The sequence below is a fragment of the Capra hircus genome, chromosome 2 (genome assembly GCF_001704415.2).
Source record: "Capra hircus breed San Clemente chromosome 2, ASM170441v1, whole genome shotgun sequence".
Classification (NCBI taxonomy): domain Eukaryota; kingdom Metazoa; phylum Chordata; class Mammalia; order Artiodactyla; family Bovidae; genus Capra; species Capra hircus.
In genome coordinates, this window is record NC_030809.1 from 14,821,409 (window position 1) to 14,846,501 (window position 25,093).

General features: G+C 53.9%; 2 protein-coding genes across 4 annotated transcripts in view; one reads left to right on the forward strand and one right to left on the reverse strand.

The window, feature by feature from the left end:
• Positions 1–17,754, forward strand: part of KIAA1522 (KIAA1522 ortholog) — a 28,524-nt gene extending 10,770 nt beyond the window's left edge. For 2 of the 3 annotated variants that reach the window (XM_018057898.1, XM_018057900.1), the window contains exons 2-7: positions 11,154–11,324; positions 11,409–11,464; positions 11,763–11,886; positions 12,442–12,558; positions 12,664–15,189; positions 15,622–17,754. In XM_018057898.1, the coding sequence (XP_017913387.1) occupies positions 11,154–11,324; positions 11,409–11,464; positions 11,763–11,886; positions 12,442–12,558; positions 12,664–15,189; positions 15,622–15,629 (3,002 nt within the window). In that variant the 3' untranslated portion in view covers positions 15,630–17,754. Of the gene's footprint in view, positions 1–8,970; positions 9,156–11,153; positions 11,325–11,408; positions 11,465–11,762; positions 11,887–12,441; positions 12,559–12,663; positions 15,190–15,621 lie in introns of those variants that run through there. The other variant, XM_018057908.1, reaches the window with a different exon arrangement.
• Positions 18,034–25,093, reverse strand: part of YARS (tyrosyl-tRNA synthetase) — a 31,362-nt gene continuing 24,302 nt past the window's right edge. The window contains exons 9-13 of the mRNA XM_018057918.1: positions 22,904–23,039; positions 21,857–21,954; positions 20,794–20,987; positions 20,125–20,266; positions 18,034–18,863 (exon numbers count right to left, since the gene is read on the reverse strand). Coding sequence (XP_017913407.1) covers positions 18,753–18,863; positions 20,125–20,266; positions 20,794–20,987; positions 21,857–21,954; positions 22,904–23,039 — 681 coding nt within the window. The 3' untranslated portion in view covers positions 18,034–18,752. The remainder of the gene's footprint in view (positions 18,864–20,124; positions 20,267–20,793; positions 20,988–21,856; positions 21,955–22,903; positions 23,040–25,093) is intronic.

The window sequence follows — 25,093 nt, forward strand, 5'->3', positions numbered from 1 at the left end:
TTGCAGGAGGGAGGGGGAGACAAAGGTGAAGGGGAGAAGCAGGAAACCAGGAGCTGGAGACTCGGGCCGCCTCCATCTGGCGTGATCGGGAGTCGGACTGGTTCTCTGGGTTCCCTCCCCACCCCCATCCGCACCGCCGCTGCCTTTATCTGTCCCCCATCCCCTCCCACCCGCGGTCCCCGTGGTCGCTGCCGCATCTCCCCCTTTCAGTGCAGCCACCGAGCTGGAACGCAGCCTTCCCAGCGTGCTGCGGGATCCCTCCGCGTGTCACATTCCATCCTCCAAGTCGGGGGGAGGGGGCAGAATTGGGAAGGCCTCCAGCTCTAGGGCTGGGAGCCGGAATTCCTGGTTTTCCCCAGCGGGTGTGGCGGTTCAGGGTATCCCCGCGTCCCAAGGGGTGTTGTGGAGGAGGGGCTGTCGAAAGTGCCTAGTTCCCTCACCTGGTGAATCCAGACATGGGGTAGGGGCAGGACAGTGAGCCACTCCCTACCCCACAAGATAAGGGGTCTCCAACAGAGTCTGTGTCTGCTGGTCTTTGGGAATGAGAGACTCCTAGAGAAGATGGCTTAGGGAGGCCTCCCTGTTGTGGTGGGGGAATACACTCATGTCTTCCCAGGTTCCACATTCCTAGAGGTTCTGAATTGAGCCTGATGATCTCATCCCTCCAGGCAGGGGGCGACAGAAAGGCCCAAGCCTGGGAATTAGGGGGTCTGGGTTCTCCAAGTGTCTCTGGTATGGGCTCAAAGACCTTGAGCAAATAGCTTTCACTTTTCCGGACGTCCCTGGCTCCTAGAGGAGGCCTGTCTGTCAAATTAGGGCGGCGTAGCTTAGGTGACTTCTTGGAATCCTTGCAGTTTCTGGCTGGTTATTTCATGGTGAAAGGTACTGAGGTCTAGAGAAGGTGGACTTATCCAAGCTCACTGCCTGCAGTGGTCTGAAGAATAATCATGGTTATTAGGAAGAAGGTTAGTTAAATTCTGGGGTTAAATCTCTGAGGTTCCTCAGAAGCTGGGTTGATGAGAGACTCCTGAACCTTCCAGGCTCCCTGTCCCAGTAATCCTGAAATCTGGCCTGTGCCCACCTGTCTCTCCTCTCGGAATCTGCTCTGAGTGGGTGGGGCTGGGACTGGGGATCTTCATCTGCCCTCAGATGGCCACTCTAATCTGATGGTTTCCTGAGAACCAACTGTGGGTCCAGACTTGTGACCATTTGTGGTGGGAGAGAGAGTTTAAGAGGGCTGTGTTTGCAGTCTTCTGCCTTCTGCCCTTAAGGAAGATGCCTGGGGCTTCTAGCAGCCCTTGTGTTCTTTCAGTTCCTGCTACAACTCAAGGGTCAACCAGGCTTTGAAGGTGTTCCTAAAAACCCAGAAAGCGATGTCAAAGCAACACAAAAGTAAGTGTGGGGGCTAGGGAATATTCTAGGCTATATTAAAAGGCTTTTGGGTTGGGGTCTGTTTTAGAAAACTGGGGAGCTGGTATTAAAGAAGTTAACTGTTGGGACTTCTCTGGCAGCCCAGTGGTTAAGACTCTGCGATTCCACTGCAGGGGCTTAGGTTCAACTCCTGGTCAGGGAACTAAGATCCCACATGCCCATATGAAATGGAAAAAAAAAAAAAGAAAAAAGTTAACTGTACTGTTAACTGTTGATTAGATGAGAGAACCTGGCCAAGGATGCATTCCAGCTGTGGGTATGGTCACGAACAAAGGCTTTGACATTGAGTATGGAGGTTGGAAAGAAACATAGTTGAGGCTTCTTCCTTGTGCCTGGGAGGGGAAAAAGTGAACGTAAACTTCAGTCTTTAATTTTACTTCTGCTGAGGATTCTGAGGCTTCCCTGGCCTCGGCCTCTGCTGACACAGGCCTAGGTATGGGACTGAGGCTTGAGTACTTACTCCTTGGATTGGTCTGTGAAAGGATGGGGGAAAGAATGCCAGGCAAACAGAGAGGGCTGCAGTCTACAGGCCGCAGGGAGCCAGTGAAGGTGTTTGAGCAAGGGAGGAGCCTATGAAAGTGGTGTGTTAGGAGGATGGCAGGTGCCGCAGGACAGGGAGCGGGGTGGGGTGGTGAGAGTAGAGACTCATAGAACAGTCTGGAGGCTGTTGCAGTAATCCAGGGGAGAGGTGGTGAAGTGAGGGCTGGGGCAGGGTGAGGACTGTGGGAGTGGAAAAGGAGTGGCCACTGCAGAGACACTGGGAGGAGATGGCAGAAGTGATGGGACCTGGGATTAATCAGATGTTGAGCTGTATGGGCCAGAGAGGGCTGTGAAGGCTCTGTGCCTGAGGCTGCGTGACTGGGGGATGGTAGCAGAGATAAAAAAGAAAAAAGTGAAGTCGCTTAGTCATGTCCAACTCTTTGGGACCCCATGGACTGTAGCCTACCAGGTTCCTCCATCCATGGGATTTTCCAGGCAAGAATACTGGAGTGGGTTGCCATTTCCTTCTCCAGGGGATCTTCCTGACCCAGGGATCAAACCTGGGTCCCCGTCATTGTAGGCAGAAGCTTTACTGTCTGAGCCACCAGGGAAGTCCTATGCAGAGATAAACCTTATGCTAAACCCTTTACATCAATTAATTCATGTGTCCTCCAGCTGTTTTACAAGCCAGAAGCTATTGTTCTCCCTATTTTACAGATGAGAAAGCTGGAGCTCAGAGAAGTTAGGTCACTTGTCCAAGGCTACTCAGCAAGGAGGTTGCTGAATGGGGATTCACACCCAAACCTGTCAGATTCCAAAGACTGCACTCTTAATTATTTTAGGTATAGATGGATTTCCTCCTAGGATGGAGGGGCCTGCAGGTCCTCTGATGAAGAAAGCCTGAGGCCCTGGGAGACTGGGACTCTGTGGGGAGCAAAGGTGGAGGAAACACTATGGAGGAAGGGCAGGGGTTGAGGACTAAGCATTGAACCCTCCAAGGGCTCGGCGAGGGAGCTGGTGGGCAGTGGGAAGGGAAACTGAGTTTGAAGGAAGGGTCGGCCCTGTGTTACAAATGTCCTTGAAACATAGAGAAGGATGAGGATGGATGGGGAGAGGCCTCCTCATTGCTGGAAAGACATTGGAACCCGCTAGGATTGTGTGACCTTGGTTCTCAGGAATCCAACTCAATTCTCCCAGCCCCAGGCCAGCTGGGCAGTTAGTCCTGGGAAGTTTGGGGCACTGGTGGAGGATGTGAACTGGGAGCTCGAGCAGTACCCCCAGCACCCTGCCCGCTTCCTGTCCCCACATGCATTATGCTGTCAGGTTTATACACACAGCCCCCCTCCTGGTAGGGTTTATTTTTCCCACTTTGCAGATGAAGAAACTGAGGGACAGGACCAAGTCATTGGTGGAGTCAGACTCCCCCTGCCTCTGGACCTGGAGCCCCAGGGCCACAGCTGGGAGAAGGGGTGCTCCTGTTACCTCCCCTGCCCCCTTCCCTCTACATCTCTCTTATTTGACTAGGGTGGGACAACTTGTGATCAACTGTAAGTCTGGACTTGCTTGTTGGAGCCCTGGGCTTCCAGATAAAGGGCTGGGCCAACCCTCTCTGGTCTGAGGGATCTGAGATAAGCTGAACCCCCTCGCTGCCCCAGGCCCTGACCCAAAATGAGGGACCACTACCCTCTTTCTAGGGGCAGAGTCATACATGCCAAGGGCTCTTTAGAACTTGTCTCCCCAGCCCTCCCACTTCATAGAGACTGAGGCCCAGAAGAAGGCAGTGCCTGGTTCAGGATCAGACTGCAGTGGAGGAGCAATGAGAGCTCAGGCCTAGGACCTCTGACTCCCAGGGCAGTGGGATATCTGGTGTGGGATCCGAACTCCCTTTCTTCCCAAACGGGGTTAGGGCTACCAGATGGGGCTAGGTCGCTGAGGAGCTGATAGGAAGCTGATGTTAAGTGTCCCTTATCAGAGTTTATCTTAAAAATGGTTCTTAATGCCACTTGAGATTTGAAGAGCGCTCTGCAAGTGGATGGGAGAGGAGGCCTCTGGTGGCATGGGAAGAGCAGCGGCCAGTCTGAGCTGGCCTCACATCCTGACTCTGCCGTTATTAGCTGTGTGACCTTGGACAGGTCACTAACCCTAGGGGAGTGCTTTTGTATGACGAGGGGCATTTAGTGAGACCATGTGTGTCTCAGTCATCACTCAGTCAGTGCTAGCTTATTTACTGTTGTAAGTAAATAGGCCCCACGGGGCTTCTTGGGTGGCTCAGTAGGTAAAGAATCCACCTGCAGTGCAGGAGACCCAGGAGATGTGGGTTCGATCCTTGGGTCGGGAAGATTCCCTGGAGAAGGACATGGCTATCCACTCCAGTATTCTTGCTTGGAGAATTCCATGGACAGAGGAGCCTGGCAGGCTGCAGTCTTTGGGGTTGCAAAGAGTCGGACATGACTGAGCGACTGTGCACACACACACACAGACACACACACACACACCCACCCACCCACACACACACACACCTGGAGAGGCAGAGGCTCCCTCAGATGATAACACTTTGCCTTTACACTTGGTTGTGTGGCTTTAACTTTCCCAGGCACTCTGAGTGGGGATTAGTCCCACCTTGCAGATACCCTGAGAGGCTGATTCTGTTCAAGGCCTGGAATCCAGACTTTCTGACTCCCGGCCTTTTTCTCTCCTGGCTTCATGGTGACTGCCTCTCTGGCATCTATAAAATGAGGATAATCATGCCTTGAAGGAACAAAGGAAAGGGTTTGGGAAAGTCAGAATCGCACCCTGGCCGAAAGAGATTATTATGTCATTGTCAGCAACAGATGCTGACCCGGAAACTCATTATGACATTTACTAATATTATGGTAGCTAATTCCTCCCTGTGTTAATGTCTGTTCCCCCAGGCGCCTGTGGGATGGGATCCTCCTCTCCCTGTCCCTGGCACTCCCTGCCCCCAATATTTACCTTAGAACCAGCCTGTCAGCTCTGCCCAGGCTGGGGCGGAGCTTCGCACTGAGAAAAGGAAGGGGGATTCCCATTGTGTAGAAGTGGGGTACAGAGTTCTCCTACTTTGGCCCATGACTGAGGCTACTACCCCCTTCCCCCTCTCCGACCTCTTAACTTCCTGAGACTTAGGGTGACTAAGGCATTTGGAGTGAGACCCGGGTTCTGGGCTCAGCCACTTCCTGGTTGGGTGACCTTGAGCAAGTCACTTTCCCACAAGTCACTTTCCCACAGGCCTCCTTGCACTCATTTGTAAGAGGGGAGCTCACACCTTCCTTTCAAGTTTCTTGTTCTTCAAGTTCTTCGAGACAGTAGAAGAGAAAGTGTGTCGAGAACTGTAAAGCGCCTCCACCTGAGAGTTACATTTACTTCCCTTTGTCTTGCCTTGCCTCTAAGAGAATAAAATCTACCCGTGCTTTGGATGCTGCTCCTATAGGAAGGCTGTGGTCCCCTCTGGGCCTTGGGTGGCCCACCAGTACAGCTGTGGAGGGGCTGAGATGCAGGGGCCTCCAAACACCCTGGATCCTGGGTCTTGGCTCCAGAGCAAGGCCACCTGGGCAGCTGTGCCCTCCCCCTTCATTCCTCTCCCCTGAGTCAGGCCGGCCTGGCTGTGGGTGCGCCCCAGCCCCCGCCCCTTGCTCTGGAACGGGGCAGGTTGAGGCCTCACCCCGTGGAGCATGTTGCCAAGACAGTGTGTACGCTTGCGCACAGGTGCACGTGGCCTTGGAGAGGCGGGGGCTCCCTGCCCCATTCCTCCTTGTTCCCAGGCTCAGGAGGGCCCCAGAGCCACGTTTACATGTACCTGTCTTCGTGTACAAGCAGCCGCCTAGCAGGGCCCTGCATGAATCTGTAGAGTGGTGCTCACGTGGCTTAAGGAGGCATGGGTGTGCTTTGTGGATGTGTTTGTGAGGGGCCCGCCTGTGAGGGTGGCCCCAGTGGGACATTTGGGAGGTGCGAGCTGCACACCTCTGCTGGTGGACAGTATCTGCAGGTGTGTTTCCTGGTGTGCCCTGCATCTTGGGAGGCGTGCCTGGGATCAAGGTGTCTTCTCAGATCCAGGAAGCCTCCTCCCCCGGGCAGGTAGGTGGAGGCAGTGCGGTGCGCCTCAGCCCGGCTGCACCTCTGAACTCTGCCAGGGCAGGAGGTCCTGGAACATGGACTCCAAGTGTGGCCTTTGCGAAGGTCCTTCCGTCCTCTGGGCCTCAGTTTCTTGGCGAGGTGCATGCTCTCCACCTAAGACTCAGCTTGCTGAGCCTCTCCCCAGAGGAGCTACAGGTGTGTTGACCTGTGCCTGAAGTGGCTCAGAGTGGCTTCGGCCCTGGCCAAGCCACAGTTGGTTGGAGGCAGGGTGTTGCTGGGGGAACCAGATGTTATCAAGTGTGAGAGCCTTGGATCAGACTGGGGAATTTGCAGCTGTGGCCCTGACCGCAGGCTGCAGGCCTGGGACCTTGATGCTCCCCCCGCCCCTGGCTTAGCAGAGCTCAGCCCTTAGTTTCCCTTGTTGGGGAATGCTGAGCATGACTTGGTCCTGCAGGGTTGAAGGCTCCAGTCTGGGGGCCAGCCAGAGCTTGGGCAGTCTCCTGGCTCTCTGAGCCTCACAGGTCAGTTACCAGGAGAGTACGTTTGAGCACCTACCTCAAAGGACTGTTGTCAGATCTGAGAGGGCAGAGACTGCCTTCTGCCAGCGTCTGGCATGGTGCCTGGCATGAATTAATCACCCTACAAGTGTCACTCGACTGCTCTTTTCTGTTTGAGTAGGACTTATAAGAAGGGTGGATGGGTCTGGTCTAAGAGGGAGGGAAGAGTGGACGATGTGGCCAAGAAACCTCCCATCTGTGGGGGTGACCTTCGCTTCAGAGGGACGATCAGGTTTGTAGCTGGCACAGCAGGCAGAACATGGCTTTTGGATTCAAGTGGTCTTGAGTACCAATGCTGCCCTGTCATTTACCAGCTTTATTATAATGCTTCCCCTCTCTGGTGTCCATTATCCTCATCTGTAAAATGGAGATAAATGTGCCTGCTACTTGGGAATTCCCTGGTGGTCCAGTGGTTAGGATTCTGGGCTTTCACTGCTGGGGCCCAAGTTCAACTCCTGGTCAGGGAATGAAGATCCTGCAAGCTATGCAGTGCCGCCAAAGGGGAAAAAAAGCCTAGTTCTTAAAAGTGTTGTTTAGATTGCAGTGATCTGTGGATATATACTATGTAGCCCCACAGAATTTTGTTCTCTGGAGAGTGAAGGCTCAGCTGTCTGGGTGAGTGGTCCTTAAGAAGTGGCGCAGCAAGTGAAGGACCAGCAGAAGGGTCTTGTGGCATGGGAGCCACTGTGGATTCGTAGATCTCTAGGGACTCAGAGAGAGAAAGGTGCTGTGAGAGAGGGGTATCCTCAGGTGAGTTTGGGAGACTGCACTTTATGGTTCACAGATCTTCTCTTCCACAGTCTCAGCTACTCTTTTTTTTTGGCTGAACCGCCTGGCATGGCACTCAGGATCTTAGTTCCCTAAGCAGGAATTGAACCTCTGCCCCTTGCAGTGGAAGCACAGAGTCTTAACCACTGGACCTCCAGGGAAGTCCCTCAGCTAGCTACTGTTTCTGGAGTCGCCAGGGGCAATCTCTTTTAACACTGTCAGTACTCAGCTTAACCTTCAGTACTGACCTCTTGGGGTTCTTTGAATAAAATCCAGACTGCCAGCGCCAACGGGGCCCTCCCTGACCTGGCTTCTGCCCCTTCTCACCTGCTTTCTCTCCCTTGCTCACTGTATTCCAGCCACACTGGCCTCTGCTCTGTTCTGGGAAACCCACCCCACCACTCCTGCCTCAAGGCTGTCGGCTTGCTGTTGCCTCTTTCTAGAAGTTTCTGTGCCCAGCACTTGGCCTGGCCGGCTCCTTCTCATTCTTTAGGTCTTGCTTCCAATGGCTTTCCTTTGATGCCCCCTCAAGTTACGCACTTCCTGTCACAGCTCCTCAGCCTTCACTATCTGAAATTATTCTGTTAGTTCACCTCATTCATGTATTCATCAAAAATTTATTGAACTCATTGTATGTGCCAGACACTAGGGATATACTGGTGAACAAGGTAAAAATTCTCCATTAGCTATAACCCCTAGTACTAGTTTAATAAATATTTGCTGATTAAACAAATGTCTTACAAAGAGTAGTTATTGGCCTTGATTCCATAAGGGGTCATTACTTGTATGTGATGGGGCTGGATTTGAACCTGGACCCGAGTTCCCTGCAAGTGCCTTCCTGCCCCCACTCTTATTGCCCTCATCTATGAGCTGTTTCTTGGCTAATTCTGTTCTTCTTGCCTGGTGATCCAGCAGAGTCACTGAGTCAACAGAGTGAGGCCAGTGGGAAGGATCCTGGGCAGGAGGAGCAAGAAGTCTGTGTGGAAGGCCTGCCTCTGTCGTGTGGCCTTGCAGAGTTCACAATGCTTCCTTCTGGGGTTGCTGATGTCATGTCACCCAAGTGGGAAGACAGTCCTTTGGAAAACCTGGGGCTGAACACACACATGAGGGGCTGTTAGCACCTGCTACTGTGATGGGTGTCTCCCTGGCTTCCCAGCATGTGTCCTGGGCTGGCCCCCACTCCTCCAGAACCTCTGCCAGTGGCTTTGCTATCCCCACAGGCAGTCCTGAGCCTCTGCTTGGCCACTGCCTGCTCTGAGATCCTTTCCCAGGGAAGCACCCTCACCAGCCAGGACTTGGGGCTGGGCATCATGCCAAGTCTAGTCTAGTGGCTCTTCCCCCTCCCATCTGGCAGTTGGGACCCTTGCCTTAGCTCTGGCTCCTGACTGTTTAGAAAAAGACTTGGGAAGTGGGGCAAGGGGGAGGGCATTGGATGGCCCCTGGAGTTGACTATCTTTGACCCTCCTAGTCATCCCCTCTACAAGAGCGGGGTATTCAGAGACTCTGGGCCTCAGTTTCCCTGTCGGAGCCTGGGAGGGTTCCTGTCCCAGCCCCGCACTCGGGGGCGGTGTTGGTGGTGGGCGGGATCAGTGGCGAAGGTGGGAGGAGGACCTGGGGAGCAGCCCCTCCCCCTCCTCTGGCTGGAGCCGGCGCTCTGCAGCTGGGCTCTGGCAGACTGGTCCCCTCAGCGCTGGGTTCTGGCGAAGAAGGCGTTGCTGGGCGTTCTGGAGAGGTCAGCGTAGGGGACGGCCCCAGTGGCGCCTGCAGTCATGGTGGTGTTCCTGGGCCGCCACCTCCCGGCGCTCCTCGGGCTCTTTAAGAAGAAGGGTGAGTGGGTGTGGCTGGGGGGCTTAGATGAGGGATCCCCGACACCCCCATTTGCCAGACTCTTCTGTAGGATGGGGGATCGAGGCCGGGGAAGGTCATGGGATGGGGGCTGGGGGCTGGTAATGAGGCCAGACTGCCCTGTCGGCCGCGATGCCTTTGTCCACTGCTCTTCCGCTGCCTTTGTCTGCTCTCTGCTTGTTCCGAGGGCGGCTCTAGGTGTCTCTGACCTTGAAGCCTGTAGCCCTCCGGCAGGATTGCCTTCCTCCAGGGGTGCTCATACTTTACTGGGTACATCCCAGTACTTCAGTTCCAAGAGGTAGGGCACCCCCTCCCAGGTGGGCTCAGGTGTGTGGGAGGATGGCAGGTGGGGAGCAGAGTAGAGAGGAAAGTAGTAACCCTGGAAGTTGGGGAGCAGGTCAGGGAAATCCTGTTTGAAGGCCTGGGGGTTTGTTTTGAGGGGAGGGGCCTCTCCCCACTTCTAGGATATGGGCTTTCAGGCCTGGATTAAGATATAGGGGCCAGAGCTTATTAGACTTTTGGGGGGGTGCCAAAGGGCCCCCAAATGTGGGTATGATTCAGGAGGCCCCTCTGGGAACCTGTAGTTTAGTCTTGGCTCTGACTGCAGTTTGCTGGGTGACCTTAGGCAAGACCTTTCCTCTTGGGGCCTGCTTATGGACTTGTAACTCAGGAGATTAGGGAGAGGATCGCTGAGAGACACCCCCAGCTCTGACCTTGTGGGTTTCCTGAGGATTCCTTGGGCAGGAGCTCAGCTGTTGAGGATTGGGCTGAGGAGGGAGGAAGGGACAGGTCAGGTGTCTGAACTGAAGACCCTGATCTTGGGGCGTGGCCCTTTAAAGGGCTTGTTTTGTTCCTGTTGCTCCGCAAGGTGCTGCCAAGGTCATGTGACCCACACCAAGCTTTTGCTTAAGTTGTGGGTTCCATTTAAAGGGGAGCTGGGGCTGCACACTGCTGACACAGCCCCCTATTCCCAGGATTAAGTGACCAGCTCCTCCATGGGCAAGGCCTGTAACAAGATCCTTTGTAATGGATCCATGGCTCGTTGGCATCAGGGCCTGGGCCTCGAGGAGAGGGGGATACCTGGGACTGGTCCCCAAGAGAGGCTGGAGTTGCTTCATCTGGGAGTGGAGGGGCTGGGATCCATCTTCTCCCCTCCCCTGCCTATCCTTCCACTAAGGGACAGCTGCATGGGTGAGTGGGGGACCCAGGAGGCCATATCCTTGGTTTAGCCCACACCCCAGGACTTCTGGGAATCCAGTTATGACCTGTTAGAGCCCACCCCTTCCTAGTGTCCCGTGTGTCTTTTTCTTGGACCTGGGCCAAGGAGGTGTACAAAAAAGGTGGTTTGTCTTTCTGTAAAGTCGAGTTCAGAATCTGGAGACAAGAGAAATGTATTTGCTCTGGCCTATGTGTACACTGGAGTGTCTTACATGGGGCTCTGAGTGACAGTTGTGGGTATATATGGGTACTGTTTGCGTAGATTCAGAATGGGGACTGTGGGAGTCGTGTGTATACCTGGGGGCTGGGTGTGCTGTGGTGTGGGCACACAGATGTGGTTATACTTGGATGCTATTTGTTTGTGTACACACTAAATGAAGCCTGTGGGTGTTGTGTGCATATATAATAGGCATATATGCCCCTATATGGGGCCCTTTGTGTCTTGTGGGTACTCAGATATATGTACACTTGGATACAGCTTGAGTATATATCGTGTTGGCCAAAAAGTTCATTTGGGGAGTTTTCTATAAGATGTTATGGAAAAACCAGAACGAACTTTTTAGCCAACCCAATTCTTGGGGGCTGTGTGTATGGAGTATATACCTGGGGGCTGTGGGTTGTGAGTACAGACTAGGAGAAGTCTGTACTGGGCAGGTGCCCTGCGCACCCTGGGGACTGTGGGTGTCCTTGCTGCAGTGTCTGTACATTCGCAGGACCCAGATGCCTTTGGGCCTCACTTTCCTTCCTCCTTCATCCCACCAGGCTCTGCCAAGGCTGAGAGCGACAAACGACTGAGTGTAGGGCCCGGCCAGGGGCCAGGGTCTGTAGTGGATGACCACCAGGACAATGTCTTCTTCCCCAGTGGGCGACCGCCTCACCTGGAAGAGTTACACACGCAGGCCCAGGAAGGGCTCCGTTCCCTCCAGCACCAAGGTGACTGCCTCCCTCCGCGTCTAGCTGATGCTTTCAGCTCGCACTCAGGGGCCTGGCTCAGCATGCCTCTCTGATGTCTTTCAGAAAAACAGAAACTGAACAAGGGTGCCTGGGACCATGGAGACACCCAGAGCTTACAGGTGCGCCCCGCCCCCAGCTCAGTCCTGACTCTGTTCCTCCCTCCCTGCTTGACTTGACCTCTGCCAAGTATGTCTTTGAACCTTTCTGGATCTGTTTCCTTTCTGTATTGTGAAAACTAGACTAGTTGCCCACTGAGGGCTGGTCCAGGGTAGCTCTGGTGGATGCCTGCTCAGTGCTAGGTGACACTGGGACAGGTTAGGAGGGGTGAATCTGAGTCAGAAGTTCAAAAGGGGGAGCCTGCAGAGGCAAGCGTCAGCCCCACTCACGCCTCTGGGCTGATCCTCCTTCTCCCAACAGTCTTCCCGCACTGGGCCAGATGATGATAGCATCTCCTTCTGCAGCCAGACCACGTCCTACACGGCTGAGAGCTCCACAGCAGAGGACGCGCTCTCCATCCGCTCTGAGATGATCCAGCGCAAAGGTGTCTGCTTACCAGCCAGGGATTCTTGGGCAAGGGAGGGGGAGTGGTGGGCACCCAGCACCTGCAGCTTTCCCTTTTCCTCCTAATCTAGTGTTTCCCAAGACACTGTGACTCAGTGAATTCAGGAAACATAGTACCCTATGTCCTCTTGGAGAGTCGTGATGAATGTTAACTGAAAAGCAGGGTAGTTCAGAGTTGAGAAACCTGGGTTTGAGCCTTGTGTTGATACAGCTGTGTGATCTTGGGCCAGCCCTTTACCTCTCTGTGTTTCTGTTTGATGTTCTATAAAAAAGAGGACAAGAATACTTACCTTATGGGAACAAAAGCCAAGTGTTTAGAACACATAATAAGTGTTCACTAAATGGAAATTATCCTTATTGACCTAGTAGAACCTTGCAGAAGAGCATCTAGCTTTAACCCAGTTTTGCCCATGCCTACTTGACGGTGGAAATCTTTTTTCACAGAGCTCTTGTTAATAGTCTGTAAAAGTCGTGCTTGCCGGAATGTGCCCCAAGGCCTGCTCTAACAGTTTCTCTCCCCTGGACTGGTCCCCAGGCTCCACCTTCCGGCCCCACGACTCGTTTCCCAAACCATCTGGAAAGTCGGGGCGCCGGCGGCGGGAGCGGCGGAGCACGGTGCTCGGACTACCGCAGCACGTGCAAAAGGAACTCGGTGAGCACCCCATTGAGGAGGCTGTGGTTGGGAGCCCTGGCCCACCCCTCCGCTGACTCCCGCCCACATCTCCACTGACTCCCACGTCCTCCTTGGTCCTTCCAGGCCTGCGGAATGAACGTGAGCCACCAGGTACGCCTCGGCCTCCGGGTCCACGGGACGCTATACGCATTCCCACAGTGGATGGCCGTCCGGCAGGCCCGGCCGCAGGGCCGGGGGCCAGGGTGTCCCTGCAGGCGCTGGAGGCAGAGGCTGAAGCCGGGGCCGAGGCCGAGGCCATGCTGCAGCGCCATATCGACCGCATCTACCGGGATGACATGCTCTTCGGCCGGTCCACGGGGGCGCGGCCCCCGCCGCTAACCCGGCCCATGTCCCTCGCAGTGCCCGGACTGACGGGAGGGGCCGGGCCTCCAGAACCCCTGAGCCCGGCCATGTCCATCTCGCCCCAGGCCACCTATTTGTCGAAGCTGATCCCACACGCCGTGCTGCCGCCCACCGTGGACGTGGTGGCCCTGGGCCGCTGCAGCTTGCGCACCCTGAGCCGCTGCAGCCTGCTCTCAGCCAGCCCGGCCTCTGTCCGCTCTCTGGGCCGTTTCTCCTCGGTCTCCAGCCCGCGACCCCGCAGCCGCCACCCTTCCTCCTCCAGCGATACCTGGAGCCATTCTCAGTCCTCCGAGACCATCGTGTCTGATGGCTCCACCCTCTCCTCTAAGGGTGGCTCTGAGGGCCGGCCAGAGGGCTCCGTGGCCAACAGTAGCGTGGCGCCCCCTCCGCAGGGGGGCAGCGGGCGGGGCTCTCCCAGCGGGGGCAGCACCGCCGAAGCCTCGGACACTGTCAGCATTCGGAGCGGGAGCCAGTTGTCTGGCAGGAGCGTGTCCCTACGTAAGCTGAAGCGGCCCCCGCCGCCTCCCCGCCGGACCCACTCGCTCCATCAGCGCAGCTCGGCAGTCCCTGATGGGCCCTTGGGGCTGCCTCCCAAGCCCGAGCGGAAGCAGCAGCTGCAGCCGCCCCGGCCGCCCACCACTGGAGGGTCTGAAGGGATGGCGGCCCCGCCCTGTCCACCCAGCTCGGCAGGCGGCTGGGTGTCTGGCTTGTCTCCGGGTGGCTCCCGGCGCCCCCCACGCTCCCCGGAACGGACACTCTCCCCCTCCAGTGGATACTCGAGCCAAAGTGGTACCCCTACCCTCCCCCCCAAGGGTCTAGCAGGGGCTCCTGCTTCCCCCGGCAGAGCCCAGCCCCCCAAACCAGAACGCGTCACTTCCCTTCGATCTCCCGGGGCCTCGGTCTCCTCCTCGCTCACGTCTCTGTGCTCCTCTTCCTCTGATCCAGCACCCTCAGACCGCTCTGGTCCTCACATGTCGACTGCCCTGGGCGACAGGTTTGTCATACCTCCTCACCCCAAGGTGGCTGCCCCCTTCTCCCCACCTCCCTCTAAGCCCAAGAGTCCAAACCAAGCTGCCCTTGCCCCTGCTGTAGTCCCGGGGCCCGTCTCTACCACTCCTGCCAGTTCTGAGTCCCCACCCACTCTCCAGACATCCCTGACCCCACCTCAGGCATGTGCTGCCTCCAAAGACCAGTCACCCCCTCCGTCCCCACCGCCATCGTATCACCCACCCCCACCCCCCACTAAGAAGCCAGAGGTGGTTGAGGGGGCCCTGTTTGCCCTGGAGACCACTGAGGTGCCCTTCGAAGATCCCAACTGGCCCCCTCCCCCACCTCCTACCCCAGAGGAGCAGGACCTGTCCATGGCCGACTTCCCACCACCCGAGGAAGCCTTTTTCTCTGTGGCTAGCCCTGAGCCTGCAGGGCCTTCACCCCTCCCAGAGGCCTCCTTATCTGCTGTTTCCTTCCAGAACCAGCCCTCTGGTACCCCAGACCCTCCTCCAGCCCCGCCAGCCCCACCTGCTGCCAGCTCTGTCGCAGGGCTCCTGGCCAAGGCCCCTCGGAAGGAGCCGGTGGGCTGCAGCAAGGGTGGGGGCCTTCCCCGGGAGGATGCCAGCCCACCCCTGGTCACACCCTCACTCCTGCAGACGGTTCGGCTGCGCTCTGTGGGCCCTCCCACGGTGGCTCCAAATCCAGCATCGGGGCCATCACCCCCCCAGAAGCCACTCCGAAGGGCCCTTTCAGGGAGGGCTAGCCCTGCATCTGCGGCATCCTTGGGGCTCCATGCGGCTGTTCGGCTCAAGGCCTCTAACCTGGCTGTCAGCACGGGCCCTGTGGGTGCCCAGCCCAATGGACCACCTGAGGCAGAGCCACGATCCCCTGCCTCTACGGCCAGCTTCATCTTCTCCAAGGGCACTAAGAAGCTGCAGCTGGAGCGGCCTGTGTCCCCGGAGACCCAGGCTGACCTTCAGCGGAACCTGGTAGCTGAACTAAGGAGCATCTCAGAGCAACGGCCACCCCAAGCCCCAAAGAAGCCACCTAAGGCTCCCCCGCCTGTGGCTCGCAAGCCTTCTGGGGGCGTTCCCCTTCCCACCTCCCCCAGCTTTCCTCGGGCTGAGCTCCTTACTGCGCCTCCCACCAACGGGCTCCCCCATGCTGAGGACAGGACTAAGGAGGAGCTGGCAGAGAATGGAAGTGTCCTGCAGCTGGTGGGCCCCGAGGAGCAGAAGCTGGGCCCGCCCACTACAGGTACAGTGGGCTGGGAGAGGTGGGGTGTGGAATCCAGCACTGGTCATGGGACACAGGTATCGAAATTCTGCCCTTAGGGACTTGCTCTTGGATCTTGAAGGTTTTTCTGGTGTTGGGGTGTCTGGGGAGGGTGACCTGTCACCTCCGATGAGCTCCATTGAAGGAGTTTGGTATGAGGGTCTCTGGAGTCAGACCTACTGAGTTTGAATTCCAGCTCTGCCATTTTATCCACCCATCCTGGCCTCGAGTTCCTCACTGTGAAGTGTGAGGAGTGATACTTTATAGAGGCAGAGGGAGCATTTGTAAAATGTTGAGCCCTGTGCTGTTGGCGTGGTCAGTAAAGCAAGGGGGTGAGGATGTGCCCTGGGCTCTTAGTGGCCAGAACCAAACTCAGGGGCCCTTGGCTGAGTGTCCTTTCTTTGCCCTCTGCAGACCCATAGAAAGAGCTGGTCTGACCACCAGACACCTCGCTGGCACTGCTGACCCATCCCAGGAATACATTCTCAGGGACCTGAGCGGCTCCGAGGATGAGAGGATACGGCAGACACTTAACCTAATGGGGGGAACGCCTGCAGCCTTAACCTCCATGGCCTTCGGTATTTATGCAAGCCTGTGTGGATCCTGTCCTCCAAGTCACCCAGCTCTCATGCCTTTTCCTGAATGGACTCACCTCTGGCAGCTGCTGCTTCAGTCTTGGCCTTAGCCTCATCTTGGAGGAGGTAGCTGGTGGGAGTGGAGGTCTGCGCCCCCTGCTGGCCTCAAGGCCACAGAGATGGGGGACCACAGCACCTCACTTTTTCTTTTTTTTCATATCCAAATCATGCACATGCTGTAGTCCAGAATCAAAGCACTTTTGAAAAGTGGCTGCATGTCCATCCCCCAGGGCCCGTGAAGCCACATTCCAAGGGCCTGTTTACATGGCAGCAGCATCAGTCCCCAGCAGCCAGCCCATGGCTGGAACTAACCTGTCCCCACCCTCTGATCCAGTTTGCTCCTTTTCTTAGTTCTTGGAGGTAGGCAAGTCGTATTCCCACAGGCTTCTCCAGGCTGGAGGCAGGATTGGGGCTGTGGCATTCCAAAGCACAAAAGGTGCAGCGGGGGCTAGCCCCCCTGTGCCTCAACTTACCACCAACCAGCTTCCTGCCTTCTAGTTCCGCCAGGTGCTTCATGCAGGGGACAGGAAGTTGGGAGTCTGTCAAGGTCCAAATGGGTGGTGGAGACCACCAGAGGGGAGGTTCACAGGCTCACTCTGCCCTCCGAGAACAGAGCAGGGAGTCATGTCATGGGTCACTTGGCCCCATTTCACTTGATCAGGTTGGGGTGGGCGAGCATGACTCTTCAGAGGCAGGAGCCCACAGGCCGTGGCAGAGTTGGGTCCCTTTCAGCTTAGGAAGTACTGAGGACGTGGATCAAAGGGTGGGGCTGGGGCTGGCAGGGAAGAGCTTCTTTGGGCAGTGGGCTAGGACCTTGCCCTGTGGATTTCATCCTGACCTACCTTTGCTCTGCTCTGTGCATGTCCTTTCTGCAGCTGCCTGTTAGTGCAGGTGGTTCTACTGGGGGAGGGTGCTGACACTGAGTGACAGGATGGGAAGCCAAGGGTGCATTCTGTTCCAGACTTTCCCCTAGTCAAAGCGGGGGCACTTGCTGCTCCTAGGGGTGGGCTGGGTGGTTCCCCCCTGTAGATGTCAGTCTCTGCTACTGATCTCTCCAGGAATCTTACTGATCTTTCCATGTTCAACCAGCGCCACTATGCTGGTAAGCTCGTTTCCTCTGAGGTTCCACGGGGGTCACCCTACTGCTTCCTCCTGCAGTGTGGCTGTCACCAGGGTTGCCCCTTCTGTATTGATCTTCTTTCTTCAACAGTGACTCAGGCTTGAGCTGGACAAGGAACCTTTTTAGCTGCTTCTCCTCCACCCAGGAGACAGGTTGACCCTCTCCCAAAACAAGAGCTGGGAACACGGGGGATGTAGTTGGAGAGCCCAGGTTCCTCTGGCCCTCTCTACCATCTTCTCTGCAGCTATAAACCAGTGCTCTTGCCTGCCTGCTGTGTTGTGCCTGCCCAGTAAGATGGGGAAGACAAGTCGGTAAACCAGCTCTGCTCAGAGCTCCTGATCAACCTCCTGGGAATGAGGGACTAGGACCAGGCCAGAGCTTCCATGACATCAAGCCTAGGCAGCGGCCAGAGAGCTGCTGGAAGTGGGAGGGAGCCCACCTTCTCTCTCCCTCCCCTCTTTGTTACTCCTTATCTTCAGTTAGTCCTCTGAGCTTGTTTCCCCACTGGGTGGGACAGAGTTGAAAGGCGAAGGGAGGATCTCCCAAGAGGCAATCCTTTGTCCTCTGGGGTAAATGAACTTGACCTAGTACACATGGAGACCAAAAGCCTCTGATTTTTAATTTCCATAAAAATGTTAGAGAGAGAAGTATATATATATATATATTTCTTTAAATTTTTGAGTCTTTGATATGTCTATACAATCTGTTCCTTCTGCCCTGAAGCCGGAGTGAGACACATGGAAAAACTGTGTGGATTTCATTCGAAGGTGTTAATTAAATGATTAAAACTTGGTTGTGGCTGGTGCTTCTTAATGGGGAGGGTCAGGGTGGTGGTCTGTACCCTACATTTAGAAAGGAAAATGTTCTGGACCCCAAAGTGAGCCTTTTCTGCTCAACACAGCTATAGGGAAAGTCAAGGTATCTGCGGTCCAGCCCAGTCCATCCATGCCCCCATTACAGGTTCAAAAGTCCAAGATACATGCAGCCCTAGGCAGGGTGAGGAGCCCAGAAGCTGCTATACTGTGTTCTCTGCCGAGCTGGCCCAGCTCACAGACAGGTCCCATCCAGGCACCCTTGTTCAAATATTTTATTTGAATTTATGACAGCGACATTTAGTGGTTCTGAGATGGCTTATGGAGAAGTACCCCACCCCGAAGAAAAAACCAGTCTGTGCCATCCAACACCACACAGCTGGTTGAGGGAGTATCCCCACCTAGCATGATCAAAGGACATTCCAGGAGCCCTGGGGCAGGTCCTACCCCCCAGCGCCAAGCCTCAGAGTTGGCATGCTGGGGGAAAGCTGCCAGCCACTTGGTAGACCACTAGGTTCTCTGTTTTCCCTTCCCTCCCCTTTTCAAATCCCACAGTTTCCTGTTGGGGAGAGGCTGTAATTAGCCTGGTTCAGGCACCAGATCCCAGCCAGAGACATGGCTGCCGTGACAACTCTAGGAAAACTGGAAACCAATATTCTTCCAATTGGAAGGGTTATGGCATAGACTTTTTCTGAGTTACATTACATTGAAGCCAGATTTGTCAGGTCAGCTGCCAAGGGAAGAAGGTAGGGCTGGACTCCCCTTCACTCCCCAGGTCAGCCTCTCCCTGCAGCCAGACAGGGTGCTCCTGGATCCTAGGGAGGCTGAGCTGCCCCTCACCCAGTCTGTGCCTGAAAGAGTCCTGAATGTCCTGCTTCAGTGTCCTGGGAGATGGATAAGCAGGTGACGGATGGAGCAAATTAAGGAGAGAGCAGATGACTAAGGATGATGAGAAAAGGGAGGAAGACGCCAGGTTGGCTAGCTGATGTTCCCCCCTTTCAGCGATTTACAGGAGATGGACCCCAGCTTGGTCATGAAGTTGGTTTGCTTCCACTGTGCAATGCACTCGTCAGAAATTTTAAAGTCAGCCTGGGCAAGAAAAATAACAAAAAAAAGTGATTATAAACTAAATTCCTAAAGTGAACTTACCTTAGGCAAATGATAGGAGATGAAAGTTGTCACAAACTGCTCTCTTAGAGAAGTTGAGTCACCTTACATTACTAGTAGTATAAGAGTCTGTTTTCTTGCAGTCCTTTAGGAATTTAGTTTAAGAAAATAATCATGAATAAGTACAAAGAACTGGTATAATGCATCGACTGTAGCATTCTAAATGAAAATCTGAGAACAACCTCAATGTCCAAATAAGGTTTTGGAAATGATCATTATGATACTATACTATATATATATGATTCTCACTCCTCAGTATTTAAAAGATGGGTAAATTTTTGAAGCATAAAGTTAAAAAAAAAAGAATAAACATATAGTACGACTCAAACTACCAATATAAACACATTATCACTACACATAAAAAGTCCAGAAGGAAACCAATCACTAAGGACATTTTTCAGAACCAGAAGGTAGCAGAATTATAGATGTTAGTTTTGTTCCCCCTACATTTTAGACATTTCTACAATGAAAACTTATTTTATAGCCAGAAAAAAATAAGTTGACTCAAAAAAGCAGCCTGGGAAACTAGGAAAGGAGGGAGTGGATAAAGCCAGGTGTCACTTGCAGGAGCACAGAGAGGTAGAAACCACTCTAAAAGCCCTCCAGAAACACTTGTCTGTTGAGGAAACGAAGTATTAACTAGATAAAGCCACATGTGCAGTGACTTAGCTGCGCAAGGAGAGTGAATCTCTGCTGCTTTATGCAGTGATGTAGCCCCAGCAACTAGAACAGTGCCAGAGGTACATGTTAGGGACTCAACAGGTGCTGAATGAATGAATGAATTCTGGGCAGGTGATACAAGTCAGTGCTCTGAGAATCAGTGCTCTCACACCAGGCTGGGCAGGAAGGACTCCAGGAGGGCTCTGATCCTGGCTCTTTCACTTCTGGTGACCCTATGTGGCCGTGCCAGATAAACTGGGGATCATCTCCCATCACAGATGAAGATCTAATGAGGAAACATCTGCAGTGCCTCACACGCTGCCTCTAACAGCCTGTCAGTGCTCAGTGCCTGTGAAGGCCCGTGGGCTCTCAGGCACCTCATTTCAGAGGGCTGGAATGAAGGAAGAGAGGGGCTTAGATGCAGGAAGGCCCAGCTGGGGAAAGGGCAGGTGTGGAATCAGTAACAGCAATTTGCAGACAGTCCGGGCAGCCCCGGAAAGAGGGAAAAAGTGCAGCTTGTTACCTGCAATTTCTCAAAGACTTTCTTCTTGGGCTTCAGCTCTTCGTCTGGTTGGCCCTTCTCATAGCCCTTCACAAACACTCGCTCACCAGGAGCAGAGCCTGCAGGAGGGTCTAGAGGCTCAACCTTGCGGTCTACCCCTTCTCTGGAAGGACACACAGGACAATGAGACAGTGAGGCCATGGATGGCCTCCAGCCGCCGTGGAGGCCAAAGCATTGGGGCCTTTACTTCAGGGGCTCTAATAGGATTTAGGGTACCCTCAATGCCAGAGCCCCAGGAGCTCCTCACTGCTGGACCACATCTCTGGACATTACCAGCACTGGGTCAACCAGGGCTCAACTGAAATCCTGTGTCAGGAGAGATTCCAAAATTTGGGCTTTTAAGGGATATGACGTAATAGCCAATGAACTGGGTTTGAATCCTGGCTTCACCCATTACTAGTAGAGAGATTTGAGCATGCACATAGCTCTGAATCTTCAATTTCTATTTTAATACAGTTAACTTCAGGTAAAGTGCTTTATCCACGGTTCTTGTACAATAAGTAATTCCTCCATGCATCATCTTTTGGGGCGTATTCTCAGGGCCTCCACCTGGTATGTGGAAGGGCAGCATGTGGGCCACCCCCCTCTTCCTGGCCGCCCAACGCCCTCTAACCCCTGGTTCTCACTCACAAAGAAGCGCACAGGAGCATGCCTTGGGACTCAACTCCTCTCATCTTTTGGGGTTTCAGATTGCACAGCACCACCACCAGCCTGTCCTGCAGTTCCTCCTTGGGCACAAACTGCACCAGGCCGCTCACCACAGTCCGTGGCTCAGCTTCCCCCACATCAATCTTCTCCACATACAGGCTGTCTGCATCTGGGTGCTGCCACAAGAGATGTCAAGTCTTGGAGAGTATCCCAGTGGAACAGATCATGGGGCCGGGTGAGTCCTCTGGCTCTAGAAAAGGGCATCCATTCTCTACAGGGGCCCCAAGAGGAACCCTCTAGAGCTAACTCTCCAGGTCTCAGATAGCAGACATGAGAAAGGGCCCCGAAGAGGCAGATTTGAGTAACATGAGGCTAATTACGTGCATTAGAGGTGAAAGGAGTCTCTAACAGAGATTAAAATGGCCTGGAGTGCCTGGGTGACCATCCTTATGGCCAAATGTGTGCCGGATCAAACCCAGTCCTGGGGGGGACTGGAAGATGGGGGATGGCTACTGGCTTCACCATCTGAAACAAGAGCATTAGCAGCTCTTTCAAGGTAGTTTTGGTGGTTGGTCTAAATGGCGAAAAGCAAATATATACTGGGAGAAAAAAATACCCAGACCACTGGTCCTAGGACATTGGCTACAAAGCTTTCTGCCTCTGAGAAAGAGGAAGTCCTTCTTTCTCCCTTCACCATTTTCTCGGGTGGGGACAGGGAAGGACAAAGTGGCTGATCAATGATAAGGCCTGTAACTAGTTCAGACAAGCTGGGAGATACCAGGTGAGTCCATCAGACTGGATGTGATAAACAAGTTCCTTCTGACTAACATCCGCTCTGTACTCTGAGTTCCTGGCTGTGTTTGGTTGCATAAGGTTCAGAGATGGCCAGGGGAAAGGCCTGATGCCTCAAACTAGATGCTTAGGTGCTGACTTGCAGTATGACCTAAGGGCTGTTGCTTTTCCTCCCAGGCCAGGTTTCCTCCAGATGGAAGCAGACAAACCTGACCCCTGTCTGCCTCTCCAGGATGTGGTGGAAAATGAGTACCTTGTCCACACTAATGACTTTCCCCACACGGATATCCAGCCGGGATGGGATGACCTCCTCTGGTTCTGAATTCTTGGCAGGGCCTTTGACAGCTGGCTCTGAGGATGAGAAGAACCCAAGGTTCAGAGCTCTCCTCCGTCCCACGACAGGTCAGCTGCTGATGCCCTCAAACGAGGACACAAACAGGACTTAGTGCAGAATCCCCAGAATCCACCCACTGAATTGGAACAGAGGCAGCCGCTGCTGAGAAGTACCAGATTTCACCTCTCCCCACCTCAGGTATTGGGCTGGAGGGGAGAGGTGGGGTTGGTGTAGCTTTGCCGCCATTCACACGTTCCATATGTAAGTACTGAGCCTATTCTGGGAGGCCCCCACAAAGACGATCAATGTTAACATCTCAGCTTCGTGGCTACATGGCTGGTTGACTAAGAGCCAGTTAGGAAAACGTAGCGGGAACTGGACGAATCTAGAGATCAGCTTCCCTAAGGAGCTGTGCAGGCCCTGCCTGAGCAGCTACGTCAGCCTCAGAGTCTAACGCAACCTGTCTCCCTAACTGAAGACGTGGGTTTCGTGAAAGGACCAGAGCGTGTGCCTCACAGCAGCACTGCCAGCAGGGTATCCGCTTCAGGTGGCTCAGCGGTGAACCCACTGCCAATGCAGGTGACGTGGGTTCGATCCCTGAGTCGGATGATCCCTTGGAGGAGGAAACACCATCCCCCTCCAGGATTCTTGCCTGGGAAATCCCATGGACAGAGGAGTCTGGTGGGGCTCCAGTCCATGGTGTCGCAAAAGAGTCAGTCATGACTTAGCGACTAAAACAAGAGCAAAATTGCTTCATGGTACCGACCAAACCAAATTCAAGATGACTGGAGTTTTCCATTCCAGCAGTCAATGGGGCATGACATTCCTGCATTTCAGACCCTCCTGGCTTCTTGGGACAAACGCTCTTCTGAGGTACTGACAGGCTCTCTACATGTTGCTCATGCTCTCTCATGTCAGCAGCCCCCACACACCCCCCTTCCCGGGCCCCTTCCCAGCTGGCCTTACTCTGCTTTGAGGGATCTGGGTAGGCAGCGCTGGACAGTTTCTTCAGAGCAGGGGTATTAAACTTCTCCCGGATGGGATCCAGCAACTTGTTCAGGGCAACTTCAACAGAATTCTTTAGGTCTCCAGGGTGTACAACCTGCAAGAATCCAAGGCCGGGTGAGAGGGGCACAGGACACCTGGATCTACTAAGAAAAAGTGCGGATAGAATGCACGGCGTTTTCCCAGCAGTCTTATTCGAACCTTAGAACAACCTTGTGAAGCTGGCAGAGCAGAGAAGGGGACACAGGTTCAAAAGGTTATCTAGTTTGTCAGAGACCCAGGTCTTCTGACACTGAATTCCATACTAACTTGAGAGTTTGTAGAGGCTAAATGTTTCTGATTAGTCAAATTTCACTGTGTGTGCTAAGTCGCTCAGTTATGTCCGATTCTTTGCAACCCCATGGACTGTAGCCCGCCAGGCTCCTCTGTCCATGGGATTCTCTAGGTAAGAATACTGCAGTGGGTTTTTGTCCCCTTCTCCAGGGGATCTTCCTGACCCAGGGACTGAACTCAAGTCTCTTGAGTCTCCTGCATTGGCAGGTGGGTTCTTTACCACTAGCGCCACCTGGGATGACTCAAATTCCTCCATTTACGCTCTGAGTAGTGGCATAAAGCAGGTATTATTTATATGCACGGAAACATTCACACGGGAACCCAGGGGCTACAGACAGCCTGAGGGGGAGATGAGTGAGCAAGAAGGAAGAACAAAGGCTCTGGAGTTAGCTCACCTGAGGTGAGAGTCCCAGCTAGCTGGGTGACCTCAAACCAGGCACTTAACCTCTCTGAGCTTTGGATTCTTCACTTAAAAAAAAAAAGAATGAAAATAACAATATTTGTATCTTCCAGCGTCGGAATGAGGATTAAATTACTTAACATGGGTGAAAATGATGCGTAGTACTAGTACATGGTAGGAGCTCAGTAATTCCATTTTTTCTTCTCGTGTCCCAGGACTAGAACCTTTACATCCTAAATCTGGCCCGAAAGGATCTTCTCAGGTATTCTGATAGATGTCCCTTAGGTATGAACACATGTAATGAAACACTGCCTATGTTTTGTTTGCGATGCTACTCCTTCATTTTCTTGGGAATGGTGTTTTTGTTGTTGTCGGCCACACCATGTAGCATGTGGGATCTAGTTCCCTGACAAGGGGTTGAACCTGGTTCTAGAACCAAGTCCTAACCACTGGACCACCAGGGAACTCCTTTCTTTTTAACAAAAGATAGGCTTTAGACCTGCACTGTCCAGTACGGTGGCCACAAGCCGGATGTAGATATTTAAATCTAAGTTAGAATTCAGTTCCTCTGTTGTCCTGGTCACATGTGGCCAGTGGCAACTGTGTCGGTGCAGATGAGAACGAGTCTACCATCACAGGCAGTGCTGCTGGTTATGTCGTCAGGCTCTTTCTTCAGAAACATTTCTTCTAGTCCTTCTTTGTGAAATAAAGTGAAAGTGTTGATCACTCAGTCATGTCTGACTCTGTGACCCCGTGGACTGCAGCCCGTCAGGCTCCTCTGTCCATGGGGCTCTCCAGGCAAGAATACTGCAATGTGTAGCCATTCCCTTCTCCAGGGGATCTTCCCGACCCAGGGATTGAACCTGGGTCTCCTGCTTTGTAGGCAGATTCTTTACCATCTGAGCCACCAGGGAAGCCTTCTTATCAGTCCCACAAAGGACTGCTCATGAGGTTGAAGAGTTGAGTGTGGGTTCCGTGGCCTGCCTCAGGCTGCAGACAGAGGGTTTCAGAGCAACAGTTGCCAAATATCCAAAAAATGGGCCTGAAGGAACCTCAGAACTCAGAGGTCACTAAGTCTTTTCTTCCATTGGATGCTCAAACTCTCATATGACATTGCCTCCAGTGATCCTCTGGCCTCTGCCTGAACACCCCAGTGATGGGGAATGAAAGGTCAGGCAAGACAGCCCTGTCCATCACCACACAACTGAGGTCACTACAAAGTTCTTCAAGCTTAAGCAAGCCTCCCTGCAGTCTGCATCTGCAGTCCTGGTTCAGCCCTCTGTTGCCACAGGAAGAAACCTCACCCCTAACTCAGGAGAGTCCTTGGGTTTGAGGATAGGTGAACACATACTTGCATCCCAGTTCAACATGCCCAGTTCTTTCAGCTTGTGCTTTATGACCTGGTTTGCAACCTGTTC